Source organism: Carex rostrata, chromosome 20 (genome assembly GCF_964058835.1).
Source record: "Carex rostrata chromosome 20, lpCarRost1.2, whole genome shotgun sequence".
In the NCBI taxonomy this organism is placed as follows: domain Eukaryota; kingdom Viridiplantae; phylum Streptophyta; class Magnoliopsida; order Poales; family Cyperaceae; genus Carex; species Carex rostrata.
This window is the reverse complement of record NC_135937.1, coordinates 7526508-7549234: the sequence shown is the minus strand read 5'-3', so window position 1 is coordinate 7549234 and position 22727 is coordinate 7526508. Positions and strand designations below refer to the sequence as shown.

At 35.1% G+C, this 22727-nt stretch overlaps 1 protein-coding gene and 1 pseudogene across 2 annotated transcripts; one reads left to right on the top strand and one right to left on the bottom strand.

Moving 5' to 3' along the window:
• Positions 1–3243: 3243 nt before the first annotated feature.
• LOC144572696 (high-affinity nitrate transporter 2.1-like) lies at positions 3244–6033 on the top strand. Its single transcript, XM_078322356.1, has 4 exons — positions 3244–3819; positions 4197–4533; positions 4700–5081; positions 5327–6033. Exons 1-4 carry the CDS (start codon positions 3344–3346, stop codon positions 5719–5721), a joined length of 1590 nt encoding a protein of 529 aa, XP_078178482.1. The 5' UTR covers positions 3244–3343; the 3' UTR covers positions 5722–6033.
• Positions 6034–18255: 12222 nt separating this feature from the next.
• On the bottom strand, positions 18256–20598 carry LOC144572501 (high-affinity nitrate transporter 2.1-like; annotated as a pseudogene). The gene is made up of 4 exons (XR_013517743.1): positions 20090–20598; positions 19437–19772; positions 18971–19330; positions 18256–18681 (listed from the first exon to the last, which is right to left on the bottom strand). The product of XR_013517743.1 is annotated as a high-affinity nitrate transporter 2.1-like (transcript).
• Between the last annotated feature and the right edge of the window lie 2129 nt (positions 20599–22727).

Sequence of the window (22727 nt, the reverse complement as noted above, 5' to 3'; positions counted from 1 at the left end):
TAATAATTATTTAAAAATTAAAACACATGTTAATAGAAATTTATATGATTGTGTATTTTTAATTAACTTTAATCGTGATCTCTGATAACAATTTGATGATGTGATGATTTTTTATTTTTAAGTACCAATGATATCAAATAATAGCTCGATTCGAATCTAATATCATACAACAATTCAATATCAACATATAATATGATATCAAAAAACATAAATAAAAAGTGTTATCGTGTGTATGTATATAGGATACACACACACACACATATTATAAGAAAAATATATATTTACACACACATTCCAATTTATATTCTCTTTGTTTCCAATTTAGAATACACACACATTGATATATTCTATATCGGAAATATATTCTAAATTGCCCACACCAATATGTATAGAAACAAAGAAAGAGAAATAAGGAAATAAAAAAAATGATTTTCACTGTGATCCGTATAGAAACGAAGAAGTAAGGAAACAATAAATCAGAAAATGAAAGGTGGGGTCTTCTCAATTGAAGAGGAGAAATATGGAAACAAAAATAATAAGGAAACGGATAAATATATGCTAAATTTAAGAATTTATTCAATTTTAATTGTAACATATCGTGTGACAGCATATGTGGTGGGTATGTTTTTAACTAAATTTAGACTTCTATACATAAAACAGATGCATTTAATCAAAAGAAGACAAAATATGTAATTGGAGAGCTGAGATCAAATCTGAAGTTTCATCTCTCAATCGTAGCCGTTGGCGGATCGGATACCCAACGTGCTTAATAATAGAATAGAGATATATATAGAAGCTAACCGTAGAATTAATTGGATATATATTATACTAAGAAAATTACTTACAATATTTAGAATCAATTCTGGCAAATAGCAATATTGATTTCTTAATAGATATGCATCTGACGCTTGTATATATATAATTAAATGAAAAGAGCTGTTTCTTCATCCTATGTTGAATAAAAAAACTAGTATTCTTCTAACACCATAAATTTATGATAATTTTGTTTTATTTCACTTCTTCCTTTTATTATCTCTTAATTTGCTTGTTCAAATTGGATAATCAGTTGATTGCCATAAAAAATCATAATTACGAAATCACTAATTAAGATGTCCAGCTGCATGTATCTAATTAGTAATGGCAATAGATGGTTAATAAATTCAAGACTCAGATTCCTATCAGACACCTCATGTATCAAAATAATATATCAAATTATAATTAACTAAGCAAGCTAACATTTAGTACGGTACAACTCATCATGACCTGCCATTTGAGAGAACGTACGTATCTCCATACGGAGAAAATAATTGATCCACATAATTATAGTAATATTATATATTATTCAGAAAATTAAGATATTATGTTAGAAAGTTTCATCACATAAATAAAATATGAAATCGTGCATGTATACACACACACACACACCCATATAATTTCTTGCCATGTTTAATTACATGAAACAATAACTTTAAATTTGTAGTGCTGGAAAATTTAATAAGTTGATGGGCAACATTTTTAGCCGTAATTAAACCATAACCAAAAACTAGTCTTAATTAATTTGCTTATAATTATGTTCTTTTTGCATATTTCCAGTTAATTTTCGCTTGTATATTTAATTTTAACACTTGTTGTCTAGAAAATATTTTAATACGGTATCCTCTCCTTGATAACATTTTTGGCAGCTAATTAAACTTTTTTTAAAATTCAATATAATAAATTTAAGTTTTGCAATGACTAGATGGACGTTGATTTTGTGTGTTAATTTAACTAAATGCATGGTTGACTAACTAGTTTTAATGTTGAAAGAGTGCATGCTTAATGAAGGTCTAAATGGGGCCCCGTTTACTAAAAGGGCAGTTGATCCTTGGAGATGCTCATGGGATGGGGGCCATTGAATGTGGCGAATTGGTTCTTTTTTTTCTTTTTCTTTTTGTCACCTGGCATTCCAGGTATTACTACAATTTTCATGGAAACAATACTTATGTTTTTTTTTTATTATTTCAACATATGAATTATTTTACATATATCTGACTTGTAGTGTACATCAAATTATTTTTGAAATGAAAAGTGAAGGTCTAGCCTACTAACTTTCTTCAAACCCTTGTGTATATTACAGATGATTTCCCCACTTTGTGGGTTTCAAACCCAATTGTACATCAAATTATATTATGATACATATATATTTTACATCAATTTATTATGATACAAGTATTTGATAAATATTATTTTATCATATTAGGAAATGTAGATGTATTTTTAATTATTTAATATGATTTGTTCTAAATTTGAGTCAATTTACAATTTGATTGATGATTCATTATGAAACCATTAAAACTCATTCATTTAATATTTTAAATTATTTGAGGAAAATTTAGAACTGAATACAAAGACAGGTCTTTCATTTGGTTGCTAATGTATTTGAGTATTGAATGTGTCTTCCATCATTTATTTCAAATAGTTTCTAAATTTGATATTTTGGTTGCTGATGTATTTGAGCATTCTGATATACATATTCCTTTTGACAAGCAACTTGCTAGTTGGTTATTTGTCTTTTGGAATGAAATAAATTGTTAAATCAATTCCAAACATTCTTCTTGAACACAGATAATGATTATTAATTTAATTATGTGGAGTGAACAACTCATGATAATTTTTTTTTTTGTATTTATGGCTAAATTATGTAGGTATTTCCATGCGGGTCACGGGTTGATCCGACCCAATATTCATATAACTTAATTACTTATTTATTAATTATTTTTCATTTATTTATGCAATTTAATCTTAATTATTATATAATTAGACTTAAGTCATGTATAATAAATCTTCATATATATAGTACTAAATTTCAAACTAAATCTTACAAACACAATGAAACAGTCAGGTTAAAATTCTTTTGCATGTCCATATTGACCATCAAGTAGGTCGGAAATGGAGATCCCTACATACAAATAATAAGAAAAACATATATATTATGCTCAAATAACAAAAAAGTATAAAATAGTTTGGCTTGACCTCCTAAATTAACCTTAATTTACTTTTTTTTTAAAAAGGTATCGGAAAGGGCGTTAATTCAATACTTTTAAACAACAAAAGTTTTTAGACCTTTGCTCAAAATAAAAAAAAAAAAAAGTTTATAGGACCTATACTTCAATAAAAATTTCTCTGCACGGTCCCACCAATATTTTAAATTACCTCTCTGTTTCGTCAACTACCAACGGCTATAAATATGCACCCAGACCCAGCCATCCAATCCATCCTCATTCGGAGTTCAAACATAAAAACAAATAACTAGAAGCAAAGTTCCAAAACCCTAATATTTCAAACTCCACATCGTTGAAACCAAATGGAGCCAACCGATTCTGTCGGAGCTCCAGGAAGCTCATTGCATGGCGTAACCGGCAGAGAACCAGCTTTTCCTTTCTCAGTCGAATCAAGGGAACAGTCCGATCCAAATGTCAAATTCGACCTTCCGGTTGACTCAGAGCACAAGGCCACCATTTTCAAGCTCTTCTCTTTGGCCAATCCACACATGCGCACATTTCACCTCTCATGGTCATCCTTCTTCACTTGTTTCGTCTCAACCTTTGCGGCAGCGCCACTTGTGCCCATCATAAGAGATGACCTGGGTCTCAAAAAGGGGGATATCGGAAATGCGGGTGTTGCATCAGTGTCTGGTGCCATTTTCTCGAGGCTCGTAATGGGTGCAGTGTGTGACTTGTTGGGCCCGCGCTACGGGTGCGCTTTTCTCATCATCCTTGCTGCACCAACAGTCTTCTGCATGGCGCTCGTGTCATCTGCAGAAGGATACATCATCATGAGGTTTGGCAACCTGATCATTTTTCATGAATTTAATATGTTTTTACTTTTTAGTTCGTGGCTGCCCATTCATTTGTTACTTTTAGTTAAAGAGGTATAAATATGATTAATTAACTATATAAAATTATTGAGATTATGGCAAATAAATACTGCTTTAGTTATATTTGCATACATTTTCTTTAATGAAAAGAGTCAAAAGACTGATTCAAAACAAATCAAAGGTTATCTCAAGCAACTAATTATATATAATCTGTAGTAATTGCAAAAGTGCAACAAGTCATGGACTAATTTCACTATTTAAATTAAAGCTGTCTAATTAAGTTAAATAGTCAAATATGACGGTAAATTAACATTTGTATATGTTACTTTCTCTTGCATAGGTTTCTAATTGGATTCTCACTGGCCACATTCGTGACATGCCAGTACTGGATGAGTACAATGTTCAACGGTAAGATCATCGGCACGGTTAATGGAACAGCTGCTGGGTGGGGCAACATGGGAGGTGGAGCAACACAACTAATCATGCCTCTGGTTTATGATGTGATAAAAAAGGCAGGTGCCACATCATTCGTTGCATGGCGCATTGCATTTTTTGTGCCTGGCTTTCTCCATGTCCTCATGGGGATCTTAGTGCTGACACTAGGTCAAGACTTGCCCGATGGAAATCTTAAAACCCTCCAGAAAAAAGGAGATATGAACAAAGACAAATTCTCAAAGGTATTATTTGAGTATTTTTTGCACTCTCTGTTAATTTGAAATGACACACAGTTTAAATTATTATCACTTAATTTGATATATGCTCGACAAATTGATAAATAAAATCTACTTGTATTGATTCCATGTGTATATACCAATTGATCGATACATCAAATACATGAATTAGGTTCTATGGTATGCTCTCACAAACTATCGCACATGGATCTTCGTGCTGCTATACGGCTACTGCATGGGTGTCGAGCTGACGACAGACAATGTCATAGCTGAGTATTTCTATGATCATTTTGACGTAAACCTCCGTATTGCTGGTACCATTGCTGCCTGTTTCGGCATGGCCAACATAGTATCCCGTCCACTAGGTGGGATTCTATCGGATAAGGGTGCTGTGTACTGGGGCATGCGGGGTCGCCTGTGGAACATTTGGATACTTCAAACACTTGGTGGTGCATTTTGCCTCTGGCTTGGCAAAGCCGAATCATTACCAATCTCTATTGTTGCCATGGTTCTCTTTTCAATTTGTGCCCAGGCAGCTTGTGGTGCTATCTTTGGTATTCTCTTCACTCTTTCATATCATATCCTATAATATTTTGTTTCATTGAAACATTTTGTGAAGTACATAATTATTTTGAGGAAACCCAAGCAAACACCGCCATCTGCTACGAACATACTAGTGCGTTATCTCAAAAGAAAAATGTCTGCACCTTTTGATTTCATCAACATCTTTTATATTGATAAAACATTGATTTTTTTTTTTATGCAAACTGTATTAAGTATTTTTTTTTTCTTACTTCAGGCGTAATCCCCTTCATCTCGCGCCGATCCCTTGGTATTATATCTGGTATGACAGGAGCTGGTGGAAACTTCGGGGCAGGTCTTACTCAGCTTCTCTTCTTCACCAGCTCTCGGGTCGACACAGGTGAGGGGCTAATGCGAATGGGCATCATGATCATGGCATGCACAGTTCCTGTTATATTCGTTCATTTCCCGCAATGGGGGTCGATGCTTCTACCACCATCAAAATCCGCCCAGGAAGAGCACTACTATGGTAGTGAGTGGAATGAGGAGGAGAAAAGTCAGGGCTTGCACGAGGCCAGTTTAAAATTTGCAAAGAATAGCCGATCTGAGAGAGGAAACAAAAGCGTAGCTTCTGCCCCGACTCCACCAGGATATACACCTGAGCATGTTTAGAGTGGTCGTGACATGCTACTTTTTTTTAAGCGTAATTTATATGATTGCAATATTTGCATATATGCATGTATGCATACTTGTGTGGGTTTTTTTTGATGTCTGAGACAAATTAAGGTAACACTTTAATTTTGGCAAATACATTGCAGTGAATAACAGCGACCATATTTATAGTAATTATAATTCATCAATTAGATGAAAAATATATATATGTTTTTTGTGACATGCTACTGATGAGTTTTTTTTTGAAAGAAACAAATATTGTGTTTACATGTGCTTCCTAGTTCCTTCATCAATTTAGACACCAGGAACCAACTGATATGACTTCATTAGTTCGTTGGATGCTCGTTGGATGCTCGTTGGATGCATAAGCTGAATAATTAGATTTCATCCATCACCAATGACAATAGACTGCATTCAGCATAGGTAATAGACAACATGTCCATAAAACAAGTTGGAAAGTAGTCGACATCGTCTCTAATATGAATAGTTACAGGGGGTATGTAAGTTGTAACAATGTTTAAATGGAAAGTGACTTGCTCAAAACATTTGAGCCAAAATGAAAACAAGAAATAAGTAAATGAAAGCAACAAATAAGGCTAATGAAAACCAAAAAATAAACAGAAGAAATAAATTAAAAGGCGAGAATGGTTCCATTTGCATGGCCGGTTGATGAACGTTCTATGCTGATTTGCAGTTGGGATTTTATTTCTTCCGTCAATTTCAAGATATCTTTCCTTGTATCTCTGCAAATTTGTGCCTATCATTCTCTCCACAGTATAAACATTGATATCATTCTCTCTTAACAGTCGGTGAAGGGGTTTTTTGTACTAGTGTGTGGACCCTGTGGTAAATGGCCATAGAGTACCTGAACTCATTGAACATATGATTCGTCGATTCTTCATTCGATCTACACAATACACATATGTTGGCAACAATCCATCCTCTTCTTCTTAGGTTATCCACTTTCAAAAGCTTATTTAGTAGTACAACCAACCAAATATCATCATTTGCGGAGGTACCGGTAGTGTCCATATCCTATGTATATGATTAGATATTCTTGGGGTAACTTTCATTGCTTCATATGCACTTTTAACTGGGAAAGTTCCTGATGCATGCCACCTTCATACATGTCATCCGATGCATAGTCTCCTGGTAATATCAGAAACTATTTTCAGCCTGTGCAGAAAGTGTTGGCTTGAATAAGCACCGAATTGACCCAACATGTATAGAACTTTGTCGACTGTTGTGGAGGTGTCCAAGGCATTTGAGTACAGGTTAACCCAAAACAAAAGAGATGAATATCAGGGGTCGGCTGTCTAATATACCCGAAGCTGATTTTGAAACTTTTTTTTTCAGGTTACTTGATTATCAAGGTCGGTTCTATGCAATATCTGACCTTGATTTTTTTTTTTTTTTTTTTTGTAATGTGACCAGCCACCGCCATATTAAATTTGCTGGCCAATAAATCAACTAGAAGAGATCCAATAATCATACTAACTAATTTAAGGAAAAAACATTACTAATTAATACAATGACAATATAGCATTATCCAAATATTCCCTTACAAAACACAAATTACATGTTAACTAAATCGTTTTACATTAATCCAGTACCTCCTTTCTAAAAAAATTATCTCAAAGTAAATGTATATATATATATATATATATATTCTCGATACCTCGGTTTATTGTTGTATGTGACCTGATTGTTAACAGTGTTGTTTTATTACGATATCGATCCATGGCGACATTGATCGTACAATATTGCCCTTCCAGAAACTGTGGGTTTCAGTTCTTTGCTCTGGTTTTTGCCAGTTCAGCATCATTTCCTGAGTAGTGCCCTATTAAAGGTTGTCAGATCTATCACCCTATCTCTCCGAATTTCTTTGTGGTGCATCACTTTGTGTCAGTTGGCTAATTTTTTTTTTCTTTTGAGCTTTCATATACCCCCATGCCAAAGAAATCGAGCCTTGTCTCAGACATTTGTGTGATTTTACAACAGTGACTTGTACCAGTTGTCACAATTCTGATATTAACCCATTCTAAAAATAATCCTTAACCTTCAGTTATGCAATTGAGCCTCATTTTAAACCCAAATTTGTCTTAATATTATTCAGTTGTGCTACAAATACAGATTCTGGATCAAACGTCAGCCAATAATGGATTTGGAGGCACAACCACTTTTATACGGTATTTTATCAAATTATTTTTTATAGCATTATATTTTTGTGCTTTCAAAAGTTTGGAGTTGTTTTCCACTTTTGTAAATAGCAACAACTATTCTGTATTTGTTTTTAGGTGTTGAAATTATAGTCATGTTGAGCTCTTTATTTGACAATTGCTGTACTGGAAACAACACTTCTATTGTATGTCATGTTGGTTATGAACATATATTCTTTTGATTTAATTTACCTAAAACCATTACATTAATCAATTATACCCCTGATCCTTTTCTTAATTTGTTCAACTATTGTATTGGTCAATTGGATCTTCCCGTAGTTAAAACATTTTCTTTGTTCAACTATATATATATATATATATTTTTTTTTTTCTGTTCCAAATTAAGACTGTCTTTTTTTTTTTTTTTTTTTTTTGAAAAATACTGACAGTGGCTGTCAGTGCATACCAGTGTCTGAAATGAAAAAAGAAAAGCAGAAATAAAAGAACATCAAACAACTAATAAAAAAAAACAACAGGCACGAAGGCCTCTCTAGCACAGTCTCAACCACAGCTTTGCATCTTGCAGGATGTTTTCCTCTACTACCTTAAGCGGTACCTCTTGCCCTTCAAAAATCTTTTTATTCCGTTGCTTCCAGATGGACCAGCAGGTTGAGACGAAGTAAACCTGCCACTGCTTTTTTCTCATACCAGCTGCAGCTGCTCTAGAAACCGAAATTTGCCAAGTCCCCTGTACCGTTGTATCCATGTGCATAAGCATGACTCCTAGAATAGATGCCATCCTTTCCCACAATCTTACTGCTTTTGGACATAGGAAAAACAGATGCAATGTTGACTCAATTGCCCCCCTGTTACATGACTCACAATTGGGAGGTATATCAAAACCTCGTCGCACCATCACCTCATGAGTAAGTAGTCTATTCCTTAGCAGCAGATAAACAAAAATGCGCACACTCGGCGGAATCTTATAGCTCCAAATTTCTACAAACGGCCATTTAATCTTGCCACCCCCTGCCAACATTGTGTAAGCCGACTTTGCTGAGTATACTCCATTTGATCCCCATGCCCACACAAGTTGATTGTTCCTGTCAAACTCAGTAGACATGGTAAACAAATGATTGACTGAAAGTAAAGTGCCCCAAAAGAAAGAACCTGAGCAAACCCACCTTCTCATACCATCTTGATCATCAGGTTTTTTCTTTAAAATAGCAATCTTTTCAGCCCACAAACTGTTTAAATTAGTGTACAACCTCCACCACCACCGTAAGAGAAGTGAGATGTTTCGTAGCCTCAAGTTAGAAACTCCCATCCCCCCCCATTCTTTCGGTAAACAAACCGTATCCCAATTAATTAAAGAAATCCCAAGTCTGTTTTCTTCATTGTTTCCCCATAAAAATGATCTCCTAATTCGGTCCAGCCTCTGAGTTAACCACTTTGGTAATAGAAAACAAGCCATGAAATAAATAGGAATTGAAGAAAGAACCGAATTAACAAGTTGCAATCTTCCCCCTCTTGACAGGAGCTTCCCTTTCCAACCCTCCAACATGCTTTCAAATCGTTTAATCAATGGCATAAATAGAGCTCTCGTAGGTGCCCTAACTGTGAGTGGCATCCCCAAGTAAGTGGTCGGAAATTGTGATTGGCGGCATCCCAAAATCAAATTCGTCCGCATGCAAGCTTCTTCTTGCATATTGATCGGTATCCACATGCTTTTGTCATAGTTTATGTGGAGGCCCGAGATTGCCGTGAACATTCTCAAAATTATTTTTAGGGAAATCAAAGTTTCTTCATCTGCAGTAGCAATGATAGCCGTGTCATCGGCATATTGCAAAGCTATAATCGAATCCCTCAACTTAAAAGATAATCTATTAGATAAATTAACATTTAATTTCCCTATCATCATTTGCAAAACATCCACCGCCAAATTGAAAAGCATTGGAGAGAGGGGATCTCCTTGCCTCAAACCTCTCTTATGATCAAAGTAATCAGTAAACTCATCGTTTATGATAACTCTTGAACTTGCTGTTTGTAGCAGTGATCTAATCCAACCCAACCATCTTGAAGAAAAACCTCTTGCCTCCATCACATTTAAAAGAAACCCCCAACTTACCGAGTCGAAGGCCTTTGCAAAGTCAATTTTAATAAAAACTGACCCCTTACTTGACTTTGACAGATGGTGCAAAATCTCACGAGTGGTATTGAAATTTTCACCTATTTGTCGCCCTTTAACAAAAGCAGTTTGATTCGAAGAAATTAGAGTTGACAATCTAGATCCAAGTCTATTAGCTAACAATTTGGAGATGATCTTGGGTATTAGATTGATCACACTTATGGGCCGAAAATCCCCGACTCCTTCAGGCACATCCTTTTTCGGTATCATTATCAAATTTGCTCTATTTATTCCTTTTAACTCAAGGTTATTGGAATAGAAAAGATGAACCATTGACAATATACTATCCTTCAATTCCGGCCAAAATTTCTGCACAAACTCATTTGGTAACCCATCCGGTCCAGAGGCCTTGTTTCCAGCTAGCTGCTTGATAGCATAGAACACCTCAATTTCAGTAAATGGTTCATCTAAAGTCTCTAAACCCACTTCAGGTGTATATAATGCATTCGGCTGGAAGGGCAAGGAATTGATTTCAGTACCCAACAATGATTTCATGTGGTCCCTAAAGGCAGCAGCAACTAACTTGGCATCACTTATTTCGGCCCCCATGTAATTCAGTTTTTTAACCCTGTTTATATGTTTTCTTGATGAGGCAAAAGCATGAAAAAAACGGGTATTCCTATCTCCATTCGATAGCCAATTACACCTAGACCTCTGCCTCCACCTTTCCTCGGATATACAAGCCAACTTGAATGCTCTTTCTCTAACCATTAATCTAAACCGAAATTCAAATGGTTCCAAATTTCGCCTTTCTTCTATTTGGTCAAAAAATAGAATGGTTTCCTTGCAAAATTTTAGTTGCTTCTCCAATTCTCCATAATTTTGGCAATGCCACTCTCTTAGTTTAAGATGAGTTTCATTTACCTTGTTTTGGAAGACAGCTACAGATGGAAATTCTTGCACATTTGACCACACCTCCTTGATAATATTTCGGCCTGTAGGGTGGTTGAGCCAAAACAGCTCCAGCTTGCTTTGTCTCCCAATTTGTTGAGGTTTTGAACAATTCAATAGAAGCGGTGAGTGATCAGATACCGTCATTTCAAGGGCTTCCAAAGAGACAATCGGGAACGAGGTAGATATTTCGGTCGAAATGAACACCCTATCCAGCTTGGACATGGTTGGCTGAGGCCTTTTGCTCGACCAAGTGAACACTCTGTTTCGCAATTCTACATCAACCATCTCAATATCTCTTATGAAATCATTGAATAGACACATTTGTGAAAGGCCACGCATATCTCCCGACCGATCTATTAGCCAACGGACCATGTTGAAATCACCTCCCAACACCCACGGATATTGGACCAAATTTTGAATGCCCCGCAATTCACTAATGAAGGCCGGTTTCATCAAATCATCTACCGGTCCATACACATTTGTAAATAACAACACCCCCCCTGTGCGTGGCTGCCTAAGTAAGGCTGAACAAGTGTGATGAGTAGACCAAGAGGAGAGGAGTTCATAATTCCTTTTCCATGAAATCAAACACCCACCCGAACTATTCAAGGCACTAATTGCAACACAATTTCTTTGAAAGAAAGTTGGCAGCACCTGGGAATAAAGGTTAAAATCTAATTTATTCCATTTTGTCTCTTGAAGCATGCATACATCACAACGGGATTTTCTAATTACATCACGAACAACATCACATTTTTTTAAATCTCCCAACCCCCGACAATTCCAAGACAAAACTTTAAATTTGTTAAATTCGTATGTCATTTAAAATTGAAAGAAAACAACAACAACTATATGAAACTAATTGCTATTAGTTTTCTTCCTCTGATTCGAGGTCATCAGCTGGGTCCGTTTCAAAACGTGCCAATGCTTCCTCCAAATCTGAATCAACGATAAGCTCGTCATCATTATTTTCTTCATTAACTGGATCAGATTGGTGGTTCATTTGTTCTTCTACTCTTGCAGCATTATCAGCCGCTATAATGTGATGAACATCGCCACTCTTGAAGCCACAGCCACTCGCCAAGTTCTCGACATGACTTGAATTAACCCGAACCTCATAGTACCCTTCTGGGTTGAGCAGAACTTGTGCCCGCTTGGGCGGCTTGCTGTTAAGTGGATGCGCCACCCTTTTCTTCTTTGGACCTACAATTTTTAGCGGATGCAAATTTGATCCAGCAACAATCCGTTTGAACTTCTGCATTGGTTTAGGAGGCCTGCTAGGCCCAGCCTCATTACCCACGTTTTTCCTTTTCTGTTGTGCCTTAAATTTGAATTCTTTCAAAGTAAAATCTGTGCTAGAATTATGTGAGGCTGTTTGAATTCCAGCTGGAGCACGATTTGCTCCCAAGACTACCTCCTTTTGCTTCAATTTGTTGCCCTTCTTGGCCACACTTACTGCTGCAGTTAAGGGGCCTTCCTTTTGTGCACCTTCCTTATTTTCTTGGTGCAAATTCACTGCCGATTGCTCTCCCAAAACAGAGGAGTCTTTTTTGGAATTACATCGCACTAGCCTTAGAGGCCGCATCTCCTGCTGTAGAACCAAATGTTGCTGAAAATCGTGTGGTACTTCCTGTTGCCTAGCTGAATTCCCCTTAACTGGGCTTACAACCTCAGCCATCACATCATCTTGCGCCTCATTAAAACCCGGGGTACAGCTGACCCGAGATTCTTGGGATATATTGTGCATTGAGATGGATTTTCCTTCATGAAACAAATTCCTCTTTGTGCTACTGGAACCATGTTGCCTCTGTGGTGCAGGTCCCTTTAATGCACAAATTTGACTCGTTTCAGCCATGATCAGATCTTTCCCCTTATTACTGTGTAGCTGATTGTGCAACCCCTTGCCATGGTTGTTCTCCGGCTCCGTTGCAAACCGGCGTAGTTCCGGTGGCAGATCACTAGGAACCTTTCCCTTGCAAAACTCTATTAGGGTCGATTTGCTCAAAGGAATGATTTCATCAGCATCATAACCATGCGACTCATTGGTTTGAACCGGTATAGAGGGACCTGAGAACTTTGTCGGAAGTGTTGGAAAATCTGCCGCTTTGTAAAGAACTGACCTCTTCCATGTGACTGGTCGAACAGTGACTGGAAATTTCATACCCCCCACATGCATAGCAATTGTGTGAGGAATTTTTGCCAAATCATCTGTGCCTACTGCCACCATCCAGGATTTGAGACTACCAGAGTCTTCTGATTCCACAGTGCCTAGAAACACACCAAATTGACTTACAGCTTTCACAATTTGTTGTTCTCTCCACAAGAGAGCTGGCACACCCATTAATTCTAGGAGAATTTTGAACCTTGGTATCACTGTATCCGCATCCTCCAACGGTGTCCACTGTTGGAATGAGAGTCCCTCCTCCCAAGCTTCATAAGGTGTAGCATTGATGAAGGCTTCTACAGAGACCGTTGGTGGTAACCCAATTAAGTACCTTGACCCTGGCAAAGCACTCACATGGATGTCTTCTTTTGTCACCAAACCCGTCTTGATAGCATAGTTTGCTATGTTGTCAACTGAGAGATCCCCTTGGAATCCTAGGTGGTGAACTACCACTGCCTTTGAGAGAGTTTCCAACTCCATGAAATAATCCTCATCTCGCTCAATGAAACAGTCAACCTTTTGTGGCCTGCCTTCCGGCATCAAAGGTTGGGGATATGGCCTCGGATCTGACAATAGCTCATCAAATCCTGGTTCTACCTTGGTAAATGGTTGAGGTACCACTACTACTTTTGCTGAAACAGCCTTATTGCAGTTTGTGCCAATATGACCATTTGCCCAACATTTACCACATTTTCTTTGGAAACGACAGTTAGCCACGGAGTGCCCTGTTCTACAACACTTGAAACAACGACCTCGCCATTCCGGATAGTGAGGTGATGGTGGAAATCTCAGGTTTGTCGGGCTGTGGGGTGAGACGTAGTAGTAGGCTCCCGGTGTGGTTTTGGGAGAGCGAGGTGAGGAGGGTTTGTTCTGCACCACACGTGCATATGATGGTTGCCTTGAGTATGGTGTGTATGGCTTCACCATGTTGGTTGAAGATTGAGAGAACCGCCAATGGGAGGGAAAACGATATCTTTTTTTAGCCTCCTGCCAGCCACCTTCTGTAGTCGCCTTCTTTGCAGCAGTGAAAAACATGTTCCTGGGAAACGCCTGGGAGGGTAGGGCCTGGGGGGGGATTGCCGGAGATGGTTGGGTTGGGTTGGAAGTCACCTTGGGTGTAGCCGCCTTCATCTCTCCAAAAAATATAAAATGGAAACTTCCCCAAATTAAGACTGTCATTGGAAGCAAGAGGCCCACTGTCATTGGAAGCGATGTCCAACAAGTTCTGTAGGTTAACTTTTGTTATATTGTTGCCTTTCCCATTACAGCATGATGCTGTTTTTTTTTTGTTTTTTTAGATATTAGTTAGGGAATAGTTAAACATAGACAGCAGGTTAAGAGATTTGGATTTTGTTTGCTCTTAACATATATAACTATGTAACCTCAACTTGTTTTCGTTTAATGGAAAATCAAATTAAACTTTAGACGATTCTTATTTTGACTTTCTTGTTGCTGTGTGTCACCGTCTTTTTCACCAAATTCATGCGTAATAATTGAACAGTTTTATATGTAATTTTATACCATAAATCTATGTGCGTGGCGGATCGGATCCTACTTCTCTGAAAGAGACCAAATATATAACAAAAATGAATAAAAGTCAGACCAAAATAGCAATGGCATATATATGCGCAGATCAGCTTTTTATTATTTATTCTTTATTACTAGATGTTTCTTGTTTGAGGGCATGTTCGTTTGTTACGGGATTATATGGAATGAGATTTGACGGGTATGGAAACTCACTTTTGAAAAAGTGAGAACTCATAGGTATGGATACGCGGGATTATTTATAGGAGTGCTAAAATTAGTGTTCGGTCATACCGTAGAATTAGTTGTGGAAAACCGGGATTTATTTTAAAAAGATGTATTTTTATTTAAATTTCACAATTATTCAAAAGAAGAAAATAATTATACAAAAATAATTGAAAATATTGTAAAAAAACTAAAAATACACACCTATTTAACACAAAAAATAATGACAGCTCTTTTCAAATCTGTAAAAATATTGTAAAAGAAAATTCTGTAAAAATATTGGAAAAAAATGAAGCGCTAACCTCCATTTTTTTATTGATAGCGACATTAGAAATTAATTAATGTCGGAAATTTATACGAAAACAAATAATTTGGTTTTGAAACTTGCTTGATGAGATAAATATTATGATCATAGGATAGAGCATAATATATAGACGATAGTGGTATATATATGACATGTCCCAAAGAGAAGATTTTTTTCTCTCTGAACTACCTTAATTATAACATTTTGAGGATTATTTATAGTGTTCTTTTATTTCCTTATATTTTATTTTAATTTCTTTCTACGTTGCTCTTTGTGTAACACTTCTCATTCGTTTAATAAAAATAGCAAGTAGATATTTAAACTACTAATTCAAACAAAAATATAGAAAAATATAAAGGCACACAACATATATATTTGAATACAAATACAAAACATTTTCAACAACAAAAAAAATACATCTTAAATTCAGTTTCTCCCTAATTAATTTGAATAGTACATAAAAATTATATTACAGCAACTTGGCATTCAAATATTTTATTCAAATGGCATTAACATGTCATAGTGTGACATGGATATGACGAGATGGTTGTCAGCATGTTGTGATGTGGCTACAAGAAATGGTGAAATGGATAATTTCAATCTGGGTTAAAATAAGATAGTACGACGTGAGCAAGGTTTTTTTTTTCCACCAAATAAATATTTTAAAAAGTATTTAAATTATTTTGTTCATTTTTTTTTAAATACAGGAGGTATATTCAACCTGTGTTAAAATAGTAAGTATAAATATTTAAAAAATAATAAATTTATCAATTAAAATAATGTAAAATTAGAAAATGAATAGTATTGTTAGCGCTAATTAAAAGCGCATCAAATTTATTTGCTCATTTTCAATATACACGTGGTATTTTCAACCTGTGTGAAGCATGCACCTTCATGCATCCATTTACAAATTAAGCAATTGCAAATATAATTAATACTGGCGTGACAATTTATTAGTCTTGCATGCTAAATTGACAATCTGTGTCATCTGTCTAAATGTTGTTAATTATATGGAATTTATTTAGGATTAAAAGCTGCTGTGGCAAAATAAATGTCATCTTCTTTTATTGTTTGAAAAATATCATCTTTTGTAATTTCATAAATAAAGATGTTCTAATATAGAGAGAGTGTGTGTTTGTGTGTGTGTGTGTGTGTGTGTGTATTACGCATAATGATTTTTCGGTGAATTAGGCCTTCTGCATGCACAAACTATATATATACCAAAAACTTTGTTCAAAAATTTTGAATATTTTATACATGATTCATATCCGTAAGAATCCTGTATAAATTGATGGAAATACATGCAAGTCCAGAGCGTAATATTTCCGTACGTATACGATTGTTAGTCGGCCTCTACTTATTAAATTGTAATTATTTTTTTCATTATCCTGTTGATAAATATGAATATTCTTCACTTTAATTGATAAGGGATTAATACTAGGATACAACAGGCCACATGGACTTTGGCAAATGTTCTTATCCTCATCATACAAATCGACTTATTATTAGTTTCTCTTTTTAGCTTGATAACTTGTTGATGAATATCCAGATCAGACGAATTAATTTCAAATCAATTAGATTTTCATGATAAGACAGTTAAGTCTGACTTTCAATTCAATATTGTATATATATCATTTATTTATTGCTCAATTATTGGTGCTGGATAATGCAAAAAAGTGTTGTCACACCTTTCTCATATATATATTTTTGATTTGGTACCAAATAGTCAAACTAATTAATTTAGCGGCCTTGAATCAAACAATTAGTTAATTTTAGTGTCTGATTAATCAAGAACATTATAAATTTTTAACTTACATGAGAGAACAGACATGAATTAATTTGGTGCATATATAGAATAGAGTACTGCAGTAGTATATGCAGTCCTGTAGGAAAAAATAGTCATGTCACGGCATGCCATGAGTATGATACATTACGTCATGCTACGTGTGTTTGTTATGTCTAGCGTTTTCTTTAATTTGATTTGTTACACAAATCAAATATCACATCATGGTATGTCACACAAACCGACTTTGTTATCCTAAATCAAGTGACATGTTACATAACTAATTTTTTCAACATTTTTTTAATTTGTTTATTTCTTCATTATTTTCATATTTTGAGTTTTTCTTTCTGAATTTTCAATGAACTAAATTAATTAAAATTAAAAAAACATAGTTAAACATAATTAAGCACGTCACGCGCGTTCAGTTAACATCACTTATAGTCACGGCATGATTATTCGTGTGATTGACATTAAGTGTTTCCTTGAATTCTTGTGCCTAAAATTAATAGAAGATACGGATTGCAATTATTTGATTTGTTACATTAGTACCCCATAGATGTAGAATCTGCGGTTAAAAGTAATCAAAGTATTTTTGTCAAAAAAAAAAAAAAAAATTAATCCATGTATAGCAGCATGTTTTTACTCCATGAAACTTTCCCTGTTGGGCTTTGAAGTGCTAAAAAATCATGAATCTATTTAATTTTGGGCCTTTGAAGGGCTAAAATCTGTTAATTTTGGGCTTTCAAGTTGTTGACTTTGTGATTTCCCCGTGCATCCAATTCCTGTACTTTGGGTTTCGCCCAGTTTTGGGTGCACCGTAAGAATTATTATATATATATATATGTATATATTTTTTTAGAATCAAGAATTATTATAATTATTGAAAGAAAATACAGCACAAGTCGATTTCTAACAGATACAACATATATACTTTGTTTTGAGTAAAAAACATACTTACATACATTCATCCGATATGAAAACAAAGATGTAAAGCAAGTGCATGAAAAGATAGACAACGAAAAACAAGACCCTCGGGATTTCTATCGTCTTACCTTACAACAAAAGAACAGATACAAAAAATTGATTTATTTCATACGCAACCCTCTATACATGTAAATATTGCAATCATATAATTAAATAATACTTTTTAAGGTAGCATGCCAGCACTTTTTACTATTAGGGTAATTGTAATACTTAATGTAATTAAAGTAGGTACTCTTTGTATATTGGAAAAGAAAAAATTCAATACAATCGTCAGCGAGCATCTAGCTCACAAAACTTGAGAAAAAATAAATAATAAATAAAGTTGCATGGCAAGAGCACTCTAAACATGCTCAGGTGTGTATCCTGGTGGAGTCGGGGCAGAAGCTACGCTTCTCTTTCCTCTCTCAGACCGACTATTCTCTGCAAATTTTATACTGGCATGGTGCAAGCCCTGACTTTTCTCCTCCTCATTCCACTCACTACCGTAGTAATGCTCCTCCTGGGCGCTTTTTGATGGTGGTAGAAACATTGACCCCCATTGCGGAAAATGCATGAATATAACAGGAACTGTGCATGCCATGATCATGATGCCCATTAGCATTAGCCCCTCAGCGATGTCGTACCGAGAACTGGTGAAGAAGAGAAGCTGAGTAAGACCTGACCCGAAGTTTCCACCTGCTCCTGTCATACCAGAGATAATACCGATGGATCGGCGTGAGATGAAGGGGATTACACCTGTTGTAAGAAAAAAAAATACAATTACTTAATGCAGTTTGCATAAAAAAGATCGATGTTTTATCAATATAAAAGATGGTGATAAAATCAAAGGCATTTTTTTGAAGAATATATATATAATTGTGTCTATTATTAATATTCTTCATGACTGCATAGTAGGGAATTACACTCGTAACAGATGGCGGTGTTTGCTCGGGTTTCCTGATCTTCAAAATAATTATGTACTTCACAAAATGTTTCAATGAAACAAATTATTATAGGATATGATATGAAAGAGTGAAGAGAATACCAAAGATAGCACCACAAGCTGCCTGGGCACAAATTGAAAAGAGAACCATGGCAACAATAGAGATTGGTAATGATTCAGCTTTGCCAAGCCAGAGGCAAAATGCACCACCAAGTGTTTGAAGTATCCAAATGTTCCACAGGCGACCCCGCATGCCAAAGTACGCAGCACCCTTATCTGATATAATCCCACCAAGTGGACGGGCTACGCATCAATGGTACCAGCAATACGGAGGTTTACGTCAAATCGGTCATAGAAATACTCAGCTATGACATTGTCTGTTGTCAGCTCGACACCCATGCAATAGCCGTATAGCAGCACGAATATCCATGTGCGGTAGTTTGTGAGAGCATACCAGAGAACCTAATTCATTCATTAATTTGATGTATCAATCCATTGGTAATTCATGGAATCAATTAATACAAGTAGACACTACATAGTGCAATAAAAAAACTCAATTAATTAGTACCTTTGAGAACTTGTCTTTGTTCATATCTCCTTTTTCCTGAAGAGTTTTAAGATTTCCATCAGGCAAGTCTTGACCTAGTGTCAGCACTTAGATCCCCACAAGGACATGGAGAAAGCCAAGCACAAAAAATGCAATGCGCCATGCAACAAATGATGTGGCACCTGCCTTTTTAATCACATCATAAACCAGAGAATGATTAGTTGTGTTGCTCCACCTCCCATGTTGCCCCACCCGGCAGCTATTCCATTAACCGTGCCGATGATTTTACCGTTGAACATTGTACTCATCCAGTACTGACATGTCACGAATGTGGCCAGTGAGAATCCAATTAGAAACCTATGCAAGAGAAATTAACATATACAAATGTTCATTTAGCGTCATATCTGACTATTTAACTTAATTAGACAGCTTTAATTTAAATAGTGAATGACTTGTTGCACTTTTGCATTTACTAGTTACTACAGATTATATATTAGTTACTTGAGATAACCTCTGATTTGTTTTGAATCAGTCTTTTGACTCTTTTCATTAAAGAAAATGTATGCAAATATAATTAATCATATATATACTTCTTTAACTAAAAATAACAAATGAATGGGCAGCCACGAACTAAAAACATATTACATTCATGAAAAATTATCAGGTTGCCAAACCTCAATATGATGTATCCTTCTGCAGATGACACAAGCGCCATGCAGAAGACTGTCGGTGCAGCAAGGATGATGAGAAAAGCGCACCCGTAGCGCGGGCCCAACAAGTCACAGACTGCACCCATTACGAGCCTCGAGAAAATGGCACCAGACACTGATGCAACACCCGCATTTCCAATATCCCCCTTTTTGAGGCTCAGGTCATCTCTTATGATGGGCACAAGTGGCGCTGCTGCAAAGGTTGAGACGAAACAAGTGAAGAAGGATGACCATGAGAGGTGAAATGTGCGCATGTGTGGATTGGCAAAAGAGAAAAGCTTGAAAACGGTGGCCTTGTGCTCTGAGTCAACCGGAAGGTCGAATTCGACATTTGGATCCAACTGTTCCTTTGAGTCGACTGACAAAGCGAAAGATGGTTCTCTGCCGGTCATACCATGCAATGAGCTTCCTGGAGCTCCAACTGACTCGGTTGGCTCCATTTGGTTTTGAAAGATGTGGAGATTCAAATATTAGGGTTTTGCAACACTTTGCTTCTAGCTAGCTAGCTGGTTCTTTTGTTTGTATGTTTGAACTTGGAATGAGGATGGAATGGATTTGAGGTGAATTGATGGCTTGGCCTGGGTCATATTTATAGCCGTTGGTAGTTGACCAAAACATAGAGGTAAGTTTAAAAGATTGGTGTGACCGTGTAGATAAATTTTGTTTCAAGTAATCTCTGACGTGGTTAATTAAGCCGTTGAGGTCTACAAACTTTTTTTCCTTGTGAGCAAAGGTCTACAATTTTTTGTGAATAAAAAACTATTAAATGCCCTTGGAAATACTTCTATCATGCATGGATTGTCCATCTCCACAGAATTAAATCATCATTCTTTAATTGTGTTCAAGGAGAAAGTTTGGAATTAATTTAACAATTTATTTCATTCCAAATGATCAATGTATACCTAGGGGTGTCAATGGTACCTTTTTAGCCGTTTACTCGACCCGTATCGTATTCGATAAGGCGGGTATGGATAAGATTTTTTTTTCGTTAGCTTATTGGGTATGGGTATGGGTAAGAATTTTTTTTCGTTAAATAAATGGGTAAGGGTATGGGTAATGACTATTTCGTACCCGTTACCCTATAGGGTAATTATAAAATTCAAATATATATTCAATTCAATTTCCAACCCACTTAAATGTATATTTAATTCAATTTCTAATCCACTTAAATGTATATTTGTGTTTTTAAATTTTTATTCTTTATAAAAAATAATTTAGTTGAAATTAATTGCACATTTATTTTATTTTTTATTAGAAATGCAATTATATATGTGTTAAAATGAATGAGTTTTTGATGTTTAATTTGTAAAATATAATAAAACTAATTATTATACTAGTATTATTCGTTATTCACCCGCTACCGTTTCGTTACCCGATAATATTAACGGGTAAGGGTAGGGTAGGGTAAGATCAATTTTTAATGGGTATGGGTAGGGTATGGGTAAGGTCAATTTTAATGGGTATGGGTATGAAAATGTCTCCACCCGACCCGTACCGTACCCATTGACACCCCTATGTATACCTATAGTTGTTTTTTGTTAAAAGGTAATAAATATTTACTATCAAAATGCCAAAAACATCTTAGCAACCAAAATAAAGTTTAGAAACTATTTGAAATAAATAAGAATAGACACATTTCAAAGTATATATACCCCCTATCCCTTGTCTAACCAAATGAAAGCATGTTTGCCATTACCTAGCTACCTTTCTATTCAGTTCTAAATTAATTAAAACTTTATCCTTTAGAATTTTTTTTTTTTTTGAAAGAATATATATAAGCTGGATGTTATAGTATGGCAATATTAGAGATTAAAATAACTTCCCAATTCTCTTTTATTGTTTGGTCATTAAATTTAATCCATCTTTTAGCAAGTGTTGTATTCATTATTTCTATGTCTAGAACATCTAGACCTCTTTCTTTTTTAATTTTATAAATATATCTAAAGTATTTTTTTTTTTATCATTATTGTACCGCCACATTATAGGAATCTTTTCCTCTTTTTTTATCAATTATGGTTCTAACTTTGTCATTTCCATTTCGGTAGCTTTATGCCAAATTTACTATATTAATTTCATTCCGTTTCACATTATATTTTTTATTTGAAATTATTTTGTTTCTCCGTTCTTTCTCTATATATTTGAGAGAAGCAAACATTAATGAAATATGGACTAATTTGAGTTCTTACTTCTTTTGAGAGTTTTAGATTTTGTTATTTTTAACCGGGTAAGAAAATATTTTTGTTTAATTTAATTACTGTTATCTAATTACTTTTATAATAAAGAGTCAAGAATAGGCTATCTGATTCTTATGTTATATATTTTTGAAAAATATTATTTATATTAATAAAGTAAAATTGTAAATGTGCTCTCAATTAATTAGAATATAGGGTATGCATCAAATTTGATTGATTTAAGAAGTTTAGCTTTCCATATCAAATAATCTAAACTATCAAATATTAATTGGAGATTTAATGATTCGAGATGAAGGACTAATTAATTAAATTTTAAATTGACTCAAATTTGGCATATATCCTATTTAAATAATTAAAAATTGCATATATATAATTTAATTTTTGTAATGTGAATAATATTTTTCAAATAT

Bases quoted from the DNA above. Each gene is read 5' to 3' on its own strand.
- LOC144572696 (XM_078322356.1), top strand. From the start codon at position 3,344: ATGGAGCCAACCGATTCTGTCGGAGCTCCAGGAAGCTCATTGCATGGC. The intron at 3,820-4,196 runs GTTTGGCAACCT...TCTCTTGCATAG, and splicing joins GAAGGATACATCATCATGAG to GTTTCTAATTGGATTCTCAC. The intron at 4,534-4,699 runs GTATTATTTGAG...TACATGAATTAG, and splicing joins ACAAAGACAAATTCTCAAAG to GTTCTATGGTATGCTCTCAC.